The sequence below is a fragment of the Octopus sinensis genome, linkage group LG2 (assembly GCF_006345805.1).
Source record: "Octopus sinensis linkage group LG2, ASM634580v1, whole genome shotgun sequence".
Taxonomy (NCBI): Eukaryota; Metazoa; Mollusca; class Cephalopoda; order Octopoda; family Octopodidae; genus Octopus; species Octopus sinensis.
Genome location: NC_042998.1, coordinates 206345812 through 206366277, shown reverse-complemented (window position 1 = coordinate 206366277; position 20466 = coordinate 206345812). Strand labels below are relative to the sequence as shown.

The following is a 20466-nucleotide window of genomic DNA, read 5'->3' as shown; positions in this document are numbered from 1 at the left end:
TGGAATCTAAGAGGCAGTCATAATGGTTCACACAATTACAGTTATTAGTGGCTGGGTTAGTTGTAGTTTCAGTTTAATTTAGACAATCTACACTTTACTTGCTTTCTCTTCTATGAACTTCCACATAATTATAGCATATAATAATTAGTTTCTGGAAATAATTCCTTTCATTTCATCACTTTTATTTCTTTCTCCCTTCTTTTCTTCTTCCACATTTATTACATTCTTTTTGTTTTATTTTTCATATTTACTCTGCTTTAATAATATTGAGCTCTTTCTTCTAGCTTATAGCTTTTATTCTTGTTTCAATAAACAAGCAGATTCTTTCTCTGGATGTTATAAATATGTGTATGAAGAAAAAAAAACAATTGCCGCTAGGTGATAGCTTACTATCTCACAATAGAAAGAATTTCACAAACTAATTTATCTTCTATGGGATTTAGTGTATCATTGCTTGTCCCTATATATATATAAGGGGGTGTTGAGAAGTTCTTGGCTTTGGGTAAAAGAAAATACAGGTAACTCAGTTAATTATGATTTTATCCAACATATTCCCCTGTTAGATTCACACAGTTATTGCAGCGGCCCTTCAGTTTTTCTAAACCTTGTAAAATAATTCAGAAGTCTGGGCCTCCAACCAAGCCTTTCATGCGATACCCTTCAAGCCAGGAACTTTTCTGTATCCCCTCGTATACAAGTGTGTGTATGTGTGTGTTTATGTATATGCACACCTTCTCTTGATGAGAGGCACTGGACTTACAGTAATATTTCTAGTGACTTTTTACTGGTTGCATACCCAAGACTTTTTGCATATTCCATCTGCGATTTATGAATATTACGATTATAACATAACTCAGAACTTCCTGAAACAGCTGTCAAGTTGAGAAATTATGTATTTTCTTAGTATTCTGTAATCTCTTTGCTCTATGTAAATATACTTGTATACGATGTATACATGTGTTTATCTTTCTGAATATTTGTAGATATATATGTGTCAAGCCTAATTGTGTTTCTCTGCAGTATTACCTACACACATGTGTATATACAAATGTGTGCACATATATATATATATGCATGTGTGTGTGTGTATTTGTATGTATAAATACATGTAATCTGTCTGCATTCTTTAATATACATTCCATGTCTACTCTTAGGAGAATATTTACTCTATAATCTTTCAACTTGTTCTAATAAGTTCTACTGTAATGCAGGAACATTGTTATATCTTTATATTTATTTTAATTTATAATTAACAGGCAGCATTAAATCGACTCAAGACTATGTATTCTGATAAATGGAATATGATCAATACCCAGGCAGAAAATCAAGTGCAGTAAGTGAGATTACATTATCATCATCATCATCGTCTTTTCAGCTGTTCATTTTCCCATGATTCCATGGGTTTGGACAGAATTTCTTGAGGCTGATTTTTTTAGAACCAGATGTCGTTCTCATCGCTGACCTTCACCTGTTTCTAAGCAAGATAATATTTCCCCAGGACCAGACACGATTTTAGTCGAATGACTAAACCCCAGGAGTTATTTCTTTTAAGTCTGATACTTATTCTATCAGTCCTCTTTTGCTGAACCACTAAGTTATGGGGACATAAACACACCAACACCAGGTTGGAAATAAAGTACACTACTACTCGTATGGTGGTGACACTTGTTTACAACTGTGGTGTGTGGTGTCAGGACAAGGAGATACAACTGGTACTTTATTGGTTACAACAACAAGGGTTCCAGTTGAACAGCCTGCTCGTGAAATTAACACCCGAGTGGCTGAGCACCCCACAGACATGCATATCCTTCATGTAGTTCTTAAGGAGAATGTGGCAAAGCTGGCCCTTTGAAATACAAGTACTACTCATGTTTTGCCATCTGAGTGGATTGGAGCAATATGATAGAAAGTATCTTGCTCAAGGGCACAGTGCACTGCCACCGGGAATTGAACTCATGACCTTATGATTGTAAGCTGAATACCCAAACCACTAAATCACGCACCTTTACAGAAGACACAAACATACATATCATCATCATTTAACGTCCGTTGGACGGTTTGACCAGGGCTGGCAAACTGGAAGGCTGCACCAGACTCCAGTCTGATTTGACATGGTTTGCTATAGCTGGATGCCCTTCCTAATGCCAACCACTCTGAGAGTGTAATGGGTGCCATTTGTGTGATACTGGTATCTGCTACAACAGTGATTTTGCTCAGTTTGATGGGCCGTCCTCTCAAGCCCGACATAATGCTAATGGTCTCAGTCATTGCCTCTGTGAGGCCCCACACTTGAAAGGAACTCAGCCACCTTGCCTCCAAGAGGCCCAACACTCAAAAAAATCTCGGCCACTTTGCCTCTGTGAGGCACCTATGCATATATATATATATATCATCATGGCTTCGCGAACGAAGATCAGGAAGGCTGTCCATGTCGCGTGCATGCAAGCTCATGACTGACAAGTCTGTTATGGGAAAGGCAGGTCTGTGAGCAGTGTCCACAGACGAAGGTAACATAAATATATATATATATCCATACTGGACTGCTGAAATCTACAAGTTTTGTTTCATTCTCTCTCTGTTTATTTTCTCTAATTCCTTTGTGATGAAGAGCATAGGCTCGAAATGTGAAAGACTTTTTCATTTTTTCCTAGTGTCAAACTAATATACTTATCGCTTGTTCACACACGTCTTTGTCTTTTCTCTAAATTTCAACTACATACATACGACAGCAACCGCACTGGTGCCAAGGAACAATAAAAATACCTAGTACACTCTGTAAAGTTGTCTGCATTAGGCATAACATCCAGTGAGAGAAACGATGCCAAAGCTGACATTGGAGCTCAACACAGCCCTGCAATTCAATGTAGGATGTTGTGCAATGCATGCCAGCATGGAAAACAGTTGTAAAACGATGGTGGGGTTTTTTTTCATTTGAATTCAGAAGGGTGTGGTCAGCCCAGGGTTATAGAAAAGACACTTGCATAAGCTGTCTATGTATGTATAGATGGACAGACAGACAGATAGATGCAGATATGTTTATGCACACACATTTGTGCAATGTGTACCTGTGTGTGTGTACAGTCACACACACAAATGTGGTAAAAAGTTTCCTTCCCAACCACTTGGTTCCAGGTTCAGTCCCACTGCATGGCACCTTAGGCAAGTGTCTTCTACTATAGCCTCAGGTCAACCAAAGCTTTGTGAGTGGATTTGGTAAATGGAAACTGAAAGAAGCTTGTCATATGTGTGTGTCTGTGTTTGTTCCCCCAAGATCGCTTGACAACCAATGCTGATGTGTTTACGTCCCCGTAACTTAGCAGTTCAGCAAAAGAGACCAATAGAATAAGCCCTGGGATCGATTTGCTTGACTAAAGGTGGTGCTCCAGCATGGCCGCAGTCAAATGAGTAAAGAATATTAATTATGCATGTGTCAATTTAGATGTGCATGCAGGTGTCTGTGTGAGTATTGACATTCTGAGCTTTACATGAGCTGACAAAATTAGTGACATGTGCTGATGTATGGCCTAGCAGTAGGAGTGTCGCACTAACAATCGCTAGATCATGGGTTCAATTCTCAGACTAGCTGGTGCATTGTTTTCTTGAGCGAAACACTTCATTTCACTCTGCCATAAATGGGTCCCTCTGCAAAGTTGCTATCAGAAATGTATAACAACATCTGATAATCTCGATGATAATCTCTCAGAAGATTATCTTCTAGCTTTGTGTTTTTGTCGATAAGTGGAATAAAACTTCTTGGATGAAAAAAAAAAAACCCTTCATGTTTACAGAAAATGTGGATTCAGAGGCCCATGCGCTGCCGTCAACTTTTTTTCCATCCAAGGAGAATTTTTAAACCCAATATTCTACATGTCATTATTTATTTATAACTTCATCTACCTTGAGTTAAAACTATTGAAAAGGTTGCAAGACGCAATGAAAATTTTAGGAAAATAAAAATAAGAAATAAGTGGAAATTTTACCGGTGTGTGTGTTAAATTATAAGGTACCAAAAGAGAATGACTCTGCCCAGACACAGCAGAATATGCTTCAACACACGAACTCACAAAAAGAATCTTGCAAACCAAATCCAAAAACGATACATCTGCCTTGAATTATTCTGTTAAAAACCTAATCTACTTCATTTGTTATTCTTAAATTTTTTGTTAATTATTTTCTTGTTTATTGCATTTAGGATTGCTAAGGAGAAAAAGAAAATCGACAAAATGATATGTGATAGTCAAGAGAGGGCTTTCTGGCGAGTGCATAAACCAGCAGTGAGTAAAAAGGATTTTTTCACAATTTTGAGTTAATTCAAACATTTTAAGGGTTCAAAGTAATCCATCATCATCATCATCATTTAATGTCCGTTTTCCTTGCTGGCATGAGTTGGACAGTTTGACAGGAGCTGGCAAGGCTGGAGAGCTGCACCAGGCTCCAATGCCAACCACTTTGCAGGGTGTATTTGGGTGCATTTTGTATGGCAACAGCATCACTGCTTTTTACAATGTATCGAAATAAATATCAATGGAAATAGTAGTTGTGATACCTGTGCCGGTGGCACATAAAAAGCACCATCCGAACGTGGCCGATGCCAGCGCCACCTTGACTGGCTTCTGTGCCGGTGGCACATAAAAAGCACCATCCGAACGTGGCCGATGCCAGCGCCACCTTGACTGGCTTCTGTGCCGGTGGCACATAAAAAGCACCATCCGAACGTGGCCGATGCCAGCGCCACCTTGACTGGCTTCTGTGCCGGTGGCACATAAAAAGCACCATCCGAACGTGGCCGATGCCAGCGCCACCTTGACTGGCTTCTGTGCCGGTGGCACATAAAAAGCACCATCCGAACGTGGCCGATGCCAGCGCCACCTTGACTGGCTTCTGTGCCGGTGGCACATAAAAAGCACCATCTGAACGTGGCCGATGTCAACGCCACCTTGACTGGCTTCTGTGCCGGTGGCACATAAAAAGCACCATCCGAACGTGGCCGATGCCAGCGCCACCTTGACTGGCTTCTGTGCCGGTGGCACATAAAAAGCACCATCTGAACGTGGCCGATGTCAGCACCACCTTGACTGGCTTCTGTGCCGGTGGCACATAAAAAGCACCATCCAAACGTGGCCGATGCCAGCACTGTCTTGACTGGCTTCCGTTCCGGTGGCACGTTAAAAGCACCAACCGATCGTGGCCAATGCCAGACTCCCCTGGCACCTGTGCCAGTGGCACGTAAAAGACACCTACTACACTCGCGGAGTTGTTGGTGTTAGGAAGGGCATCCAGCTGTAGAAACACTGCTAGATCAGACTGGAGCCTGGTGCAGCCCCTGGCTTCCCAGACCCCAGTCGAACCGTCCAACCCATGCTAGCACGGAAAAAGGACTTTAAACGATGATGATCACTGAAGTTTTGAAAATATTTACATGTAATTTCCACTGTACTTTTTCTTGAAGAGCATCGAAAAAAGAAACGTTTTGACGTCTCATTTGTATAATTTGGATGAATATTTTAGGAAAGATGACAATTTGAATTGTCAACAAATTGGTCAAAATCTTGCCTAATTAATCTAAAGAATAATTAGCCATATTTGTGGCATCATATCTTTGAAACTGAAGTGATTATCATCTTCAAATTGCACAAATTAATAGTGACCATTGATATAGCAGTTAATCTATTTTTTTCAGGTTCTTCAAAAGGAAACTTTTTTTTTTGATAATTTTTTAAATATGTGGTGTTTTCAGACATAGCTAATTCCAAAAGTACAAGCCATAGGTTGTTAAGCTTTTGGCACACTTTTAGTAGATATAAAACTAAATAAGGCGCAGGAGTGGCTGTGTGGTAAGTAGCTTGCTAACCAACCACATGGTTCCAGGTTCAGTCTCACTGCATGGCACCTTGGCAAGTGTCTTCTACTATAGCCCCGGGCCGACCAATGCCTTGTGAGTAGATTTGGTAGACGGAAACTGAAAGAAGCTTGTCGTATATATATATATATATGTGTGTTTGTCTGTGTTTGTCCCCCTAGCATTGCTTGAAAACCGATGCTGGTGTGTTTACGTCCCCGTCACTTAGCGGTTCGGCAAAAGAGACCGATAGAATAAGTACTGGGCTTACAAAGAATAAGTCCCGGGGTCGATTTGCTCGACTAAAGGCGGTGCTCCAGCATGGCCGCAGTCAAATGACTGAAACAAGTAAAAGAGTAAATTCTGAGATTTTGCGGACATGACACCATTTCAATAAAATTTTAATAGACTATTAAAAATGGGTGAAAATGATAGTTTCATATCAGAATGCCCACCTGGAGCTTAGTGCTTTTGCAGAAGAGACCGATGGAATAAGTACCAGGCTTTAAGGTAAAAATAATAGATACTGGGGTCAAATCATTTCACTAAAATTCCTCAAGGTGGTGCCCCAGCATGGCCACAATCTAATAACTGAAACAAGTAAAAGATAAAAGGCACCTAGTCACTTCTACAAAGTCCTTTCATGATCTTGCTGTAGTTAAGACAACCTTTGTGGTGCTAGTGCAATAAAATGCCTTGAGTCCATCCTGTAAAGATGTTGGTGATTGAATATCTCGAATCTCTTGTGTCTAATAGCGTTTCTTTCATTTCTCTACAGCCAGGACAAATAAAATCTTTTGAGGAACAATCAAAGAGGAACTTCTCACCTTCACAGATAACTGCCAAAAAGGAAAGCAAGGAGTATTTACAAAATAAGGTAAACAAATCTGTTTTTTGTTTCATATATTCACCCTTCCCTCACACACACACACACAACCTCACCTTTTCTAGTAGCAGAAAAAAATGAAACCACGGGTCATCTATTTACATTATTTACATTTGACAGATATTTGTCCTCATCTAGTTTGTTGTTAACACAATGTTTCGGTTGGTATAACCTCCAGCCTCCATCAGGTGTCTTGGGGAAATTTCAAACCTGGGTTCTCATACCTAAGATATTTTCAATGTTGTTATTATTGTTCAGGTCCCTGCCTGGAATTGAACTCAGAATCTTGGGGTTAGTAGCCCACACTCTTAACCACTTAAATATAGAACCGTACCACTGGTCATCTGGGTTTTTTTTTCTATTTTCTTACTTATTTCTTTTGACACTGTGTGCATGTCAATTTGACATGTGCAACCGTTAACACAGGTATTGTTTACCTCTTTGTTTTGGGTTTTTTTTCCTTTCTTTTCTCTGTTTTCTCTCCACATTCTTTCTGCAGAAAACTTTAGAGTCAAACTATCAAAGAAGACTCCATTTTACCTGAATGTCAAACTTATACACCTTATTTGTTGCACCTGCAATGCCTCTGTCTTTTGCCCAATTCTGAACCACCAGACTGGCTCCCATGAAGGTAGCACGTAAAAAAACCTTTGAGTGTGGTCGTTGCCAGTACCTTCTGACTGGCCCTCGTGCTGGTGTCATGTAAAAGCATGCGCTACACTCTCGGAATGGTTGGTGTTAGGGAAGGCATCCAGCTGTAGAAACTTTGCCAAATCAGAGTGAGCCTGGTGAGGCCTTCTGGCTTGCCGGTCCTCAGCCAAATCGTCCAACCCATGCCAGCATGGAAAGAGGACGTTAAACGATGATGATATCATCATCATTTAACATCTGTTGTCCATGTTGGCATGGGTTTGGTGGTTTGACCAGGGCTGGCAAGCCAGAAGGCCTCACCAGGCTCCAGTCTGATTTGACATGGTTTTCTACAACTGGATGCCCTCCCTAACACCAACCATTCCGAGAGTGTAGTGCGTGCTTTTATGTGCCACCAGCACGGGTGCCAATTTGTGCGACACCAGTATTTGCCACGACTGCAATTTTGCTCGGCTTGATAGGTCTTTTTCTCAAGCACAACTTGATGCCAAAGGTCCCAGTCATTGCCTCCTTGAGGCCCAAAACTCGAAAGGAACTCAGCCACCATGCTTCTGTGAGGCCCAATGCTCAAAAGGTGTTCTTTATGTGCCACCAGCATGGGTGCACTTGGCTTGATGAGTCCTCTCATATATATGTGTGTGTGTGTGTGTGTATGTATATAAAATTTAATAACCGTTTGATTCAGCACCCTGCGCCTTAGTTTTGTGGGCTCATCGAATGAACCTTTTCTCATCAGACTTCTAGAAACCAAACATTACAAATCTAAGATGGCTTCTGGATGTTGAGCCACTGTTGATCAATGCAGGTCACATGGTGTAATTGATTTGGTAGGAACATCAATTCTATTCCATATTCCTGGGACCACATTCTAGGATCGGATGTTGGTGGTGATTGTATCTAGAAAGTGGAATGTGGTTTATTAGCAACATCAGTTCATAGTTGTTATGTACATTTGTATTTGCTGTGTGCGTGCATGCGTGCGTGCGTGCGTGCATATATACATGTGTGTTTGTATCTGCTGCATGTGCACATGCATCTGGTATGTGTACATGTCCATTTTTCTGTTGAGAGATAGTGCGGATTGGTGGAGTTTGTGTGTGTGAGCATGTGTCATCATCATTGTTTAACTTCCATTTCCTATGCTAGCATGGGTTTGATGGTTTCTCAGGGGCTGACAATCCAGAAGACCACACCAAGCTCTGCTGTCTACTTTGGCGTGGTTTCTACAGCTGGATGCCATTCCTAATGCCAACCACTTTAGAGAGTGGACTGGGTGCTTTTTATGAGGCACCAGCAACAGTAAGGTCACCGAATAACTTAAAGGCCCTTCAACCGGGTGGGGTAGCAGCATTATTGAGGGTGGTGGCCTTGTGCCAGGTGACGAGAGGTTAGAATATGAATAGAGGGACAGGAATAGGGGTCTTGCAGTAGAGAAGAGGGTGAAGATGTGATGGGAACATACATTCAAATTAGAGGGAGACATATATATGTGAAATGGAACCCAAGATTGGATAGGGTGAGTGGACACAGACATTTGGTTATGTTAGGGAATGTTTGAGTGGTTGTATGATAAGAAGCTTGTTTCCCAACCACATGGTTCTGGGTTCAGTCCCACTGTATGGCACCTTGGGCAAGTGTCTTCAACTATAACCTTGAGCCGACCAAAGCCTTTTGAGTGGAGTTGGTAGATGGAAACTGGAAGAAGCCTGTCTTGTGTGGGTTTGCGTGTGTGTCTTTATCGCCACTGTTTGACAACCACTGTTGGTTTGTTTATGCCCCTGTAACTTAACAGTTCAGTAAAAAGCGACCAATAAAATAAATGCCAGGCTTTAAAAGGGAAATAAGTCCCAGGATTGATTCATTCGACTAAAATCTCTTGAAGGCAGTGCCCCAGCATGGCCACAGTCTAATGACTGAAACAAGTAAAAAATTACAGTTACTTATACATAAACACACACCTACATATATACATACTTATGTATACACTCATACATTATACATTCATATAGACATTTATAATCTTTTTTTCCACTGAGAATCTAACATGTGATAAGTGTTAGAAATTTCCCTAAATAAAGTCAGTTCTAGACAAAATCATTTTATTTACCAATATTATTATTTTTATATATTCTCATGTATCCTGAAAAATTTCACGAATATAAATAGAACCAATTTCATATTAGTTCCATAAGTAAAAGATTAAAATCCAACCAAATTCTTCAACAACTTCATCTTTAAGAAATTGGTTTATTTATTTTTGTTTTCAATTTGGTTGTTAGCTTTTGAACTGTTTTCTAATTTTTTCCCTTGATTTCTTAAAACAGAAAACCAAATTAAATTTTTAAAAAAAAGAGAGAACAGACTTCCGTTTGTAACCCTTTATTCATCTGTTCTTGTATTCCTCTAGAATAATCCTCACAACTCTTGGTTGTGGTACCAATGCCATAACTGCCATTATTAATAGTCAGCCTTTGCTGTATTTTGGTGGGGTTTTATAGTTGAGACATCTGAAAGCCTTTATTGCCAATGTCCTTTCCCCATTCTTGTAGAAATGTTTACTCTAAAACATCTCAAGTGAAACCTGGAGGTAATTAACTGAAACACTTGCCAAGGAATTTGTCACAAACACATCCCAGTGGTGACATTGGTAGGAGTGGTTGTCATGCAAATATGGTACCAAATTAAGCAACAGCAGGGGGCTAAGTAGCTGCAATATTTTGTTTATGGTCGGTCGTCGGGTTGCCATGTAAATAATAGTAATAATAATATATATTATAATAGAGAAAGCAGCTTATTAATTAGTTATGAAAGAGTTACTGAAAGAAAGCAATTATTAAAGACTTGACTGTCAGGAAATTTTTTCATAAATTCATGTTCCGAGAAATTTCCGATACTCTTTTACTTGTTTCAGTCATTTGATTGCGGCCGTGCTGGAGCGCCGCCTTTAATCGAGCAACTCGACCCCGGGACTTATTCTTTTGTAAGCCCAGTACTTATTCTATCGGTCTCTTTTGCCAAACCGCTAAGTAACGGGGACATAAACACACCAGCATGGTTGTCAAGCAATGCTAAGGGGACAAACACAGACACACAAACACACACACGCATATATATATATATATACATATATACGACGGGCTTCTTTCAGTTTCCGTCTACCAAATCCACTCGCAAGGCTTTGGTCGGCCCAAGGCTATAGTAGAAGACACTTGCCCAAGGTGCCACGCAGTGGGATTGAACCCGGAACCATGTGGTTGGTAAACAAGCTACGTACCACACAGCCACTCCTGCGCCTATAATTCCGATTTCTGAAGTTTATTGAATAATTGAACTACAAGTTTTTCACAAATTTAAATATTTGTTGCATTTACTGTGGAGTAGATTTTAATGTTTAAAACCAATATTAATTCGTTGCAGGCAAAATTTTCTTTTCTTTTCATTTTTTTTGTGCAACAGTCTCTCACTCTCTCTCGCCTCTATTTTCATTTATGATAATTTAATATATATTCATGTCAATGTTTTCTTTTCAAGTTTTAATTCACTATTTGCAAAACCCACAGGTTGTTCTATATACATAATGTAAAAGAATTATTTATTGAATAAATGAATGCTATTCAACAAAATAGCTGTAACTTTGGGGCTTATGATACGAGGCACAATTTTGAGAATAATATCAGTTTCCAGAGTTTGTTAAATTAACCATCATCATCGTTTAACGTTCGCTTTCCATGCTAGCATGGGTTGGACGATTTGACTGAGGTCTGGCAAACCAGACTCCAATCTGATCTGGCAGAGTTTCTACAGCTGGATGCCCTTCCTAACGCTAACCGCTCCAAGAGTGTAGTGGGTGCTTTTACGTTCCACCGGCATGAAGGCCACTTTGGTGGTTTGTTAAATTAATATTTTTGATAAAATGCAAAAATTAAAGAAAATTTTTTAATATACCGGTATAATTTGTTTTTTAAAAGTAAGTGATTTTGTTGATTTTGTTTGGAATGCTATAAGTCTTGCAATAAATAACTATGTGATTGCTGCTATTTCTAGCAAGCTAAACATAGTTGGGTTATTTTGAAGTTTGTTTAGAGATATATTACAACTACAATGAATTACTGAAAGAAATATTTACTAAGCAAGTGGGATTTTTTATAAATTGAAGTTTTCAGGAAAATTCACTTCTTGAACATCCTTTTATTATTGAATATTTCAAGTTCACAAATTTACATATTCAGTACAAGACAGTTTTTAATCAGGTGTCTTGGGGAAAATTTGAACCTGAGTTCTCATTCTTAACCACTACACCATATGCCCATTGGCATATGGCGTAGTGGTTAAGGGCACAGGATACTAACCCCAAGATTCCAAGTTCAATTCCAGGCAGTGACCTGAATAATAATAATAATAATGATAATAACATCAAAAAATACCTTCGGAATGAGAATCCAGGTTCAAAATTTCCCTGAGACACCTGAAGAAGGCTGGAGGGTATATCAGCTGAAACGTTGTGTTAACAACAAACAAGATGAGGACAAATATCCGTCAAATGTAAATGATATAAAATGACACATCACTGCATTTCATTTGGTACTGGTTACAGTGACAAGGGTTCCACTTGATCCAATCAATGGAACAGCCTGCACATGAAATTAATGTGCAAATGGCCGAGTACTCCACAGACATGTATATACTTAATGTAGTTCTCAGGGAGGTTCAGTATGGCACCCAGAATTTAATAAGGTTGTCCCCTTTTGAATTACAGTTACAAGTCATTTTGGTCAGCTTGGGGCCACAGTAGGAGACGCTTGCCCAAGTTGCCACACAGTGGCACTGAATCCAAAATCATGTGGTTGAGAAGCAAACTTCTTACCACACTTCTATGTCTGTACTTATGGTTAAGTATCCCAAGCAAAACCTTCATGGTCTTTCTTGCATTTTGAAGCTGGATGAAGGTGTGTAAACCTCAGTGACCACAGTAATCTTGTAAAGGGCGTTGACCTCATGTAGCTTTGAAAAACAATGTGTCACATGCAAGTCAGTGAAATGGCAATGGATTCTTAGAGCCTGTGGAGCATCAGATAAAATAGGCAGTGGGTTGTCAGAGTGGGTTCTGCATCAAACAAAAACTCTTTGCAGTGTTTAGTCATGTCTCTTTTATATTGTGAGTTCAAATCCTACTGACTTCATCTTTCATCCTTCCAGGGTAAATAAAAACAAGCACTAGTAAAATATTGGTGGTGCTAGAATTTTCAGTATGGATTTCTGGTCTTAAGCAACCTTCATAATCAATGTCATTACCATTGTTGCTGAAATCCTACTTGCCCCTCTTGCATTGTGAGGGTGTGCAAACCTCAACAAGCACAGTATTCCTTTAACCCTTTTGTTACCATATTTCTGTTGAGATGCTCTGTGTTTCTTTCAATTGATTTTAAATATAACAAAATATTTAGTGAAATAACTTAGTTATCATTAAACTAGTGTGAGGAACATAAATTGTGACTAAGGTTTGGTGGAAGATTTTAATTCAGAACTTATGAAAACAAGACATTTCTATTACAGAGCCAGGGGCAGTTTCAGCTGGGTTGGTATCAAAAAGGTTAAGAATTGTTTCTCTATTATATATTTTAACCCTTTTGTTACCATATTTCTGTTGAGATGCTCTGTTTCTTTCAATTAATTTCAAATATAACAAAGAATTTAATAAAATAACTTATTTACCATCAAGCTAGTGTTAGGAACATAAATTGTGACTAAGGTTTGGTGGAAGATTTCAATTCAAAACTTATGAAAACTAGACATTTGTACTCAGAGCCAGAGGAAGTTTCAGCCGGGTTGATAATGAAAGGGTTAAGGCATCGATCTGTAGAAAATCTGTCTCAACTCTCTCTGATCCATGTCAATCAATGGAAAGTAGATGTTAAAACATTGATGGCTTCAACCTGGATTGAAACCCTATTGCAGTTATGGCCTTGTAGGGATCTTACTTCTTCCTCAATTGTATTCACCATATTTTTAGGACTCATAATGATATCACTTTGATTCTTTCTTTATTCAGTTTATTGATAGTACCCCAAAAAAAAAAAAATGCAACATTAATTTGGGTTTTTTTTTTCCAAAGAATTCTTAGACTAACAACAATTTCTTTGTACATTTCTTTAAAAACATTTTTTTTTTTTTTCTCAAATACAATATCTCTTTAACATAGAACTTGTCATTATGTATGTCATACAAGAGAAGTAATTTACTAACAAAGAAAGCATCGTGTTTGGTCTTAGATTCACAAGAACAACAATAAATAAGAACTAATATGCTGCCTTCATTGTTCCAAAGTGTTGGAAGCCATCAGCTCTGTGACCTTTAATAGTGAAAGTGCTGTAAAGATGTTGTTGTGGAGTGACAAATGCCGGAACAGAAATGTATCAGAGAATACGCCATCGTTATTGCATCTGTCATAATGGTATCTGTGTGATATCGACTGAGATCCTGTGACCCACAATCTCTATAAAGCTATCACCTCTACACCATCTGCCATATATCATACTAGTGCTACTTATCACATAATAGGTAACTTGGGCAGTATACTTTTGCCATCATTACTAAACACTCATTGTTAATGTTACTATACACACACACACACACACACACATATATATATATATATATATATTTATATGTGGAGGTGCAATGGCCCAGTGGTTAGGGCAGCAGACTCGTGGTTGTAGGATTGCGGTTTCGATTCCCAGACCGGGCGTTGTGAGTGTTTATTGAGAGAAAACACCTAAAGCTCCACGAGGCTCCGGCAGGGGGGGTGGGTGGCGATCCCTGCTGTACTCTTTCACTACAACTTTCTCTCACTCTTTCTTCTATTAGCCTGCTTGCTTAGCCAGCGGGGTGGTGTCATTTGAAGGCTAAAACAATGCAAAGTGCATTGTGACCAGCGATGTGTAACAACATCAGGGTGATATATATTTATATAAACAAGGATAAAATCATGTAAGTGATAATATCAAGTGGCCAACACACTACAAAACCTTGTGGTTAAATTATACTAAAATAATAATTATATATATACATTATATAAGGGAACAGAAAAAAACCCTGCTCCATCTTGTAAGAATACACCATTTTCTGCAGGAGCTAGGGGTGGTTTATAACGTCTTTTGGCATATTTTTACAACATGTTGGAGCAGGGTTTTATATAATTATATAATGTGTATATATAATTATTATTTTAGCATATCATCATTGTTGTTGTTTAACGTCTGCTTTCCATGCTGGCATGGGTTGGATGGTTTGACTGAGGGCTGGCAAGCCAGAAGGCTGCACCAGGCTCCAATCTGATACATATGTATACACATAGAAATAGTGTTATATATACTTATTCTTTTATCTGTTTTTGTCATTTGTTAAACTGCCTTTAGTTAAACAAATCAACCCCCAGGACTTATTCTTTGTAAGCCTAGTACTTATTCTATCGTTCTCTTTTGCCGAACTGCTAAGTTACGGGGACATGAACACACCAACATCGGTTGTCTAACAATGATGGGTGGGGGAACAAACACAGACACACAAACATATACACACATATACGACAGGCTTCTTTCAGTTTTCGTCTACCAAGTCCACTCACAAGGCTTTGGTCGGCCTGAGGTTATAGTAGAAGACATTCGAGGTGCCACTAAGTGGGACTGAACTCGGAACCATGCAGTTGGTAAGCAAGCTACATACTACACAGCCACTCCTGCGCCTATTGATAATATTTACTCTTTTACTTGTTTCAGTCATTTGACTGCGGCCATGCTGGAGCACTGCCTTTAGTCAAGCAAATCGACCCCAGGACTTGTTCTTTGTAAGCCCAGTACTTATTCTATCGGTTTCTTTTGCCGAACCACTAAGTGACGGGGACATAAACACACCAGCATCGGTTGTCAAGCAATGCTAGGGGGACAAACACACACACACACACATATATATATAGATATACATATATACGACAGGCTTCTTTCAGTTTGCATCTACCAAATCCACTCACAAGGCATTGGTCGGCCCGGGGCTATAGCAGAAGACACTTGCCCAAGATGCCACGCAGTGGGACTGAACCCGGAACCATGTGGTTGGTAAGCAAGCTACTTACCACACAGCCACTCCTGCGCCTATTGTATATACTTAAATGTACCTACACACATGGTTATGTATATCTACAGCTTCTCTGTGTCCTCCTACCAAGTTTATCCTACTTCAACTAAAGCTCTGTGTGTGTTTGTTTGTTTGTGTTCATGTGTAAATGTGTATTTAGTATCTATCGACGACATAACTTTTCCCAGTTTCAGTGTTCCTCTATCGACTTCAGCCCCTTATAATAACTCCTTCTGTCTTTCTTCAACTCCCTCCTTCTCTATATGATGCAAAGAATGGCAGGAGAAACCTATTTCTTTATTACCCACAAGGGGCTAAACATAGAGGAGACAAACAAGGACAGACATAGGTATTAAGTCGATTACATCGACCCCAGTGAGTAACTGGTACTTAATTTATCGACCCCGAAAGGATGAAAGGCAAAGTCGACCTTGGTGGAATTTGAACTCAGAACGCAGCGGTGGACGAAATACCACAAAGCATTTCACCTGGCGTGCTAACGATTCTGCCAGCTCGCCACCTTGTGGCAGGAGAAACCAACCAACCAACACTGAAGTTGGCTATTATAGATATAGAAAGATGATATCTGATTCGACCCTCACCCCGTGGCCCACATTTCCTTGTTATTGTTATCAAGTGGTACATAGTGGGATCCTCCTCCCATGACCCAAGTCTTTAAAACCACCCCCTTTGCACAATTGTTATTATCTGTCATTATTCTCTCATATGATATCTGGAGAGACCCTGCCGACTGCATGGCTATAAACCCACCTCCTGGAGATGACATTCTTTGATGGCATATGTAGAAAAAAGGGCAGTAGCATTTTTATAAACCCTTAAAGATGTAGAGCACAATTTTATATTTTTTATATTTTGTTACATTGTAAAACATAAAGGCTCAATTTTTCTTTTTTACTGACTAAAATTGTAGGTATGAAAGCCCTAATTTTTCTAGCCTCTAAAATTATAAACATAAAGGCTGTTTTGGGGGTTTTTTTCTGCCCCTAACATCATATGGCATAACCACATTTTTATACTGAAAACTGTGACATAGACATTGTTTTTTTACTCCCTAAACTTGTAGAGCAGAAAGCTCTATTTTTCTAACACCTAGAATTGTTGATTATAGAGGCTCCACTAAAATTGCATGACATAGTGACCCTGCATTGTATTTACTCCCTAATATTGTAGAATATAGGGGCTCTGTATTTTTACCCCTGACTAAAAATTGTTGGCATAAAGGCTCCGTTTCTTCTATTCTGTAATATTGTATAGCATAGAAGCTGTGTATGTTTCTGCTGCTAAAATTATGTGACAAAGGCACCATATTTTTCTAACCCCTAAAATTGTAGAGCATAGATACTTTGTATTTTCTTGCAATGTTGACGTGTCAATAACACATCACCTATTCCTTTGCCTACAGGACATCACCATGTTCCATCATTATCGTTCAAAACTAATGCTAATTAGGGTCACCTGCCCCTCATAACACAGTAACCATTGGGATTTATTCACCCTTAAAGTACAAGCAACACTAAGATTTGTTTGGGATGTTTAGCTGTCACATCTTGCTTGAAGAAACCTGGGGGACAGTTGTATCAGTCAAATCTAACCCAATACATGACTGGTATTTTCTATTTGAGACAATGAGGAAAAAAGATGTTGTAGTGTTCATGCCTTTCTTAGTGAAATTAGAATCAACGAAGGATTACTACTGAATGGCAAAACTGTTGTAGAAGAGAGAAAAAGTATGTATGCATCTCCTTGTCATCATCATCGTCTAACGTCTGCCTTCCATGCTGGCATGGGTGGGATGGTTTCACAAGAGCCAGCCAGGCAGAAGCCTGCACCAGACTTCTGTGACTGTTTTGGCAGGATTTTTACAGCTGCATGCCATTCCTAACATCAACCACTCAGCAGAGTGGACTTAGTGCTTTTTAGGTGGCACAAGCACAGGTGAGGTCAGTTTTGGCAAGGCCTTTGCAGCTGGATGTCCTTCCTAACACCAACCACTCAGCAGAGTGGACTTAGTGCTTTTTAGGTGGCACAAGCACAGGTGAGGTCAGTTTTGGCAAGGCCTTTGCAGCTGGATGTCCTTCCTAACACCAACCACTCAGCAGAGTGGACTTAGTGCTTTTTAGGTGGCACAAGCACAGGTGAGGTCAGTTTTGGCGAGGCTTTTACAGCTGGGTGCCCTTCCAAATGCCAACAACTCAGCAGAGTGGACTTAGTGCTTTTTAAGTGGCACAAGCGAAGGTGAGGTCAGTAGTGCTTTTTATGTATCACAAGCTCAGGTGTACACAATAGTCAGAAATGAGTGTCACCAACTAACAAGCAGTGTCCTTTGTGGTCAGTCTTTTTAAGGAAATATTATCTAACTTGAAAACAGGTGAGGGTCCGGCTACAGCAAAGACACCTGGCCTTCGAAAATCTGAACCATGTGAATGGAAAAGTGAATGTTAAAACAAAGAGATACATCTTCTTAGTTTCTCTCCACCAAATTCACTCACAAGGCTTGGGTTGGCCCAGAGCAATGGTAAAAGACATTCTCTCAAGGTGTAGCAAAATGGGAAACTTCAAATCACCTGGTTGAGAGGTAAACTTCGTACTGTATAGCCATGCCTGTGCATATGTGTGCAGGTATGTATGTATATATATATATATATATATATATATATATATACATATATGTATATATCATCATCATCATTTAACGTCCGTTTTCCATGCTAGCATGGGTTGGACAGTTCGACCAGGGTCTGGTAAGCCATGGAGGGCTGCACCAGGCTCCAGTCTGATTTGGCAGTGTTTCTACACCTGGATGCCCTTCCTAATGCCAACCACTCTGTGAGTGTAGTGGATGCTTTTTTACATGCCACTGTCACAGGGCCAGAGGAGGCTGGCAAACGGCCACGATCGGGTGGTGTTTTTACATGTCACCAACACAGACGCCAGTCAGGTGGCGCTGGCATCTGCCACGTTCAGACGGTGCTTTTTATGTGTCACCGGCACGGGTGTCTTAACTACAGTTTCCATTGTATATACATGTGGCCATGCTGGAACATCGCCTTTAGTCGAACAAACTGACCCCCCCCCCCAGGACTTATTCTTTGTGAGCCTAGTACTTATTCTATTGGTCTCTTTTGCTGAACCGCTAAGTTACGGGGACAAGCATAGGCACACACACATACACAAATATATACAAAGCAGCATAGTTATTGCCTGACAAATTTTCTCCAAGCTGTACACGACTCCCAAATCATCCCGGAAAATAATTTATGGAAAAAAAAAACAAAATCTAAATCCAAGGTCAATTTGGAATAAAAGTAAGGATTCAAAAACGAGATGTTGAAAAGCTGATAGTTGCAATGGAATGCAAGTAGAGTTGAAGTGTTAGTGACACATAGAGACACATCAGTTTGTGATATCAAACTATTTTTTCCTCTTAATCTCTTTAGTCATCTCTCCTTCTTCTCCTTCTTCTTCTTTCTCAGATGTCAAATTCAAAACAGTATATTGTTATGACTCAAGTTGTTCATATTCTCTATTTATAAATAGTATTTTCAAAAACTTAGTATGCAGCAATAGAAGGTGGGAAAATAATTTATCCTTTAAATGTATCATATTTAAAGTTGTTTATATTTCAAAATAATGTTCAGGTTATTATGTGCTGTATAAATTGGGGGCCATTAATTTTTATAATGTTTGAATTAAATGAATATGAAAGACTTCCTTGGGGAAACATTATAATCACCTCTCTCTCTCTCTCACACACAATTCTTATTCAACTGTAAAATTGCAAAAATGCCTCAAGGGCCAACTGAATGTATATATGTGTGCTTTGGTTTCTGTTAGTGCCTCCGACACCAAGCAATAGTAGTAAATGAGTGTTGCTGTCATCCAAGTGATGTGCGGTGTTCCCAATTATCCGCATCATCATTTAATGTCTGCTTTCCGTGCTGGCATGGGTTGGACGGTTTGACTGGGGACTGGCAAGCCAGAAGGCTGCACCAGGCTCCAATCTGATCAGGCAGTGTTTCTAAAGCTTGATGCCCTTCATAACATCAACCTTTCCTAGAGTGTAGTGAATGCTTTTTATGTGCCACCAGCACGAGGGCCAGTCAGGTGACACTGGCATCGGCCATGTTCAGATGATGGTTTTGACATGCCACTGGCATGGGAGCCAATCAGGTGGTGCTGGCATCAACCACATTCAGATGGTGCCTTTTATGTGCCACTGACACAAGAGCCAGTCAGGTGACACTGGCATCAACCATGTTCAGATGGTGCCTTTTATATGTCACTGACACAGGACCCAGTCAGGTGGCACTGGCACAGGAGCCAGTCATGGGGTACTGGCATCAGCCATGTTCGGATGGTGCTTTTTACGTGCCACTGGCACAGGGAGCCAGTCGGGCAGCACTGGCATCAACCACAACTACGATTTCCATTTTGATTTTACTTAGGTCTTCTCAAGTGCAGCGTATCGCTTGATGATACAAGGGTACTTTTAAAAGGGCTGGTCATATGACATTGGTATCAGCCGCGTCTGTGAAAACCTGTCTGGCAAGGAGAAAACATTATTTTGCTATGAAAATGGATGAGGGTTGACAATAGGAAGCAAGCATCCAGGAGTAGAAAATCTGCCACAACAAATTCCACCTGACTCACGCAAGCATGGAAAAGTGGATGTTCAAACATTATGATGATCAATCTAATGGCTGGAATTTTACTCCTGCCCCCCACCCCACCCACACACACACACTCTATATTAGCATTTGTTTTTATATTTAGTTATAATAAAAACATATTTCATTGTGTCTGGGGAGAGCCATTCCCTTTTAGTGCCTTATTACTTTAACACACTCACCAGTCTGATTTCCACTCGTTTATTTAATTATTTATTTTTACTAAAATTTTCATTGCATCTTGCACCTTTTCCAATAGTCATTGACTCCGT

At 39.7% G+C, this 20466-nt stretch overlaps 1 protein-coding gene across 1 annotated transcript in view; it reads left to right on the top strand.

The window, feature by feature from the left end:
* Nucleotides 1-20466, top strand: part of LOC115231120 (regulator of G-protein signaling 7) — a 343368-nt gene that overhangs the window by 222579 nt on the left and 100323 nt on the right. Inside the window, exons 6-8 of the mRNA XM_029801208.2 lie at nt 1257-1333; nt 4193-4274; nt 6618-6716. Coding sequence (XP_029657068.2) covers nt 1257-1333; nt 4193-4274; nt 6618-6716 — 258 coding nt within the window. The remainder of the gene's footprint in view (nt 1-1256; nt 1334-4192; nt 4275-6617; nt 6717-20466) is intronic.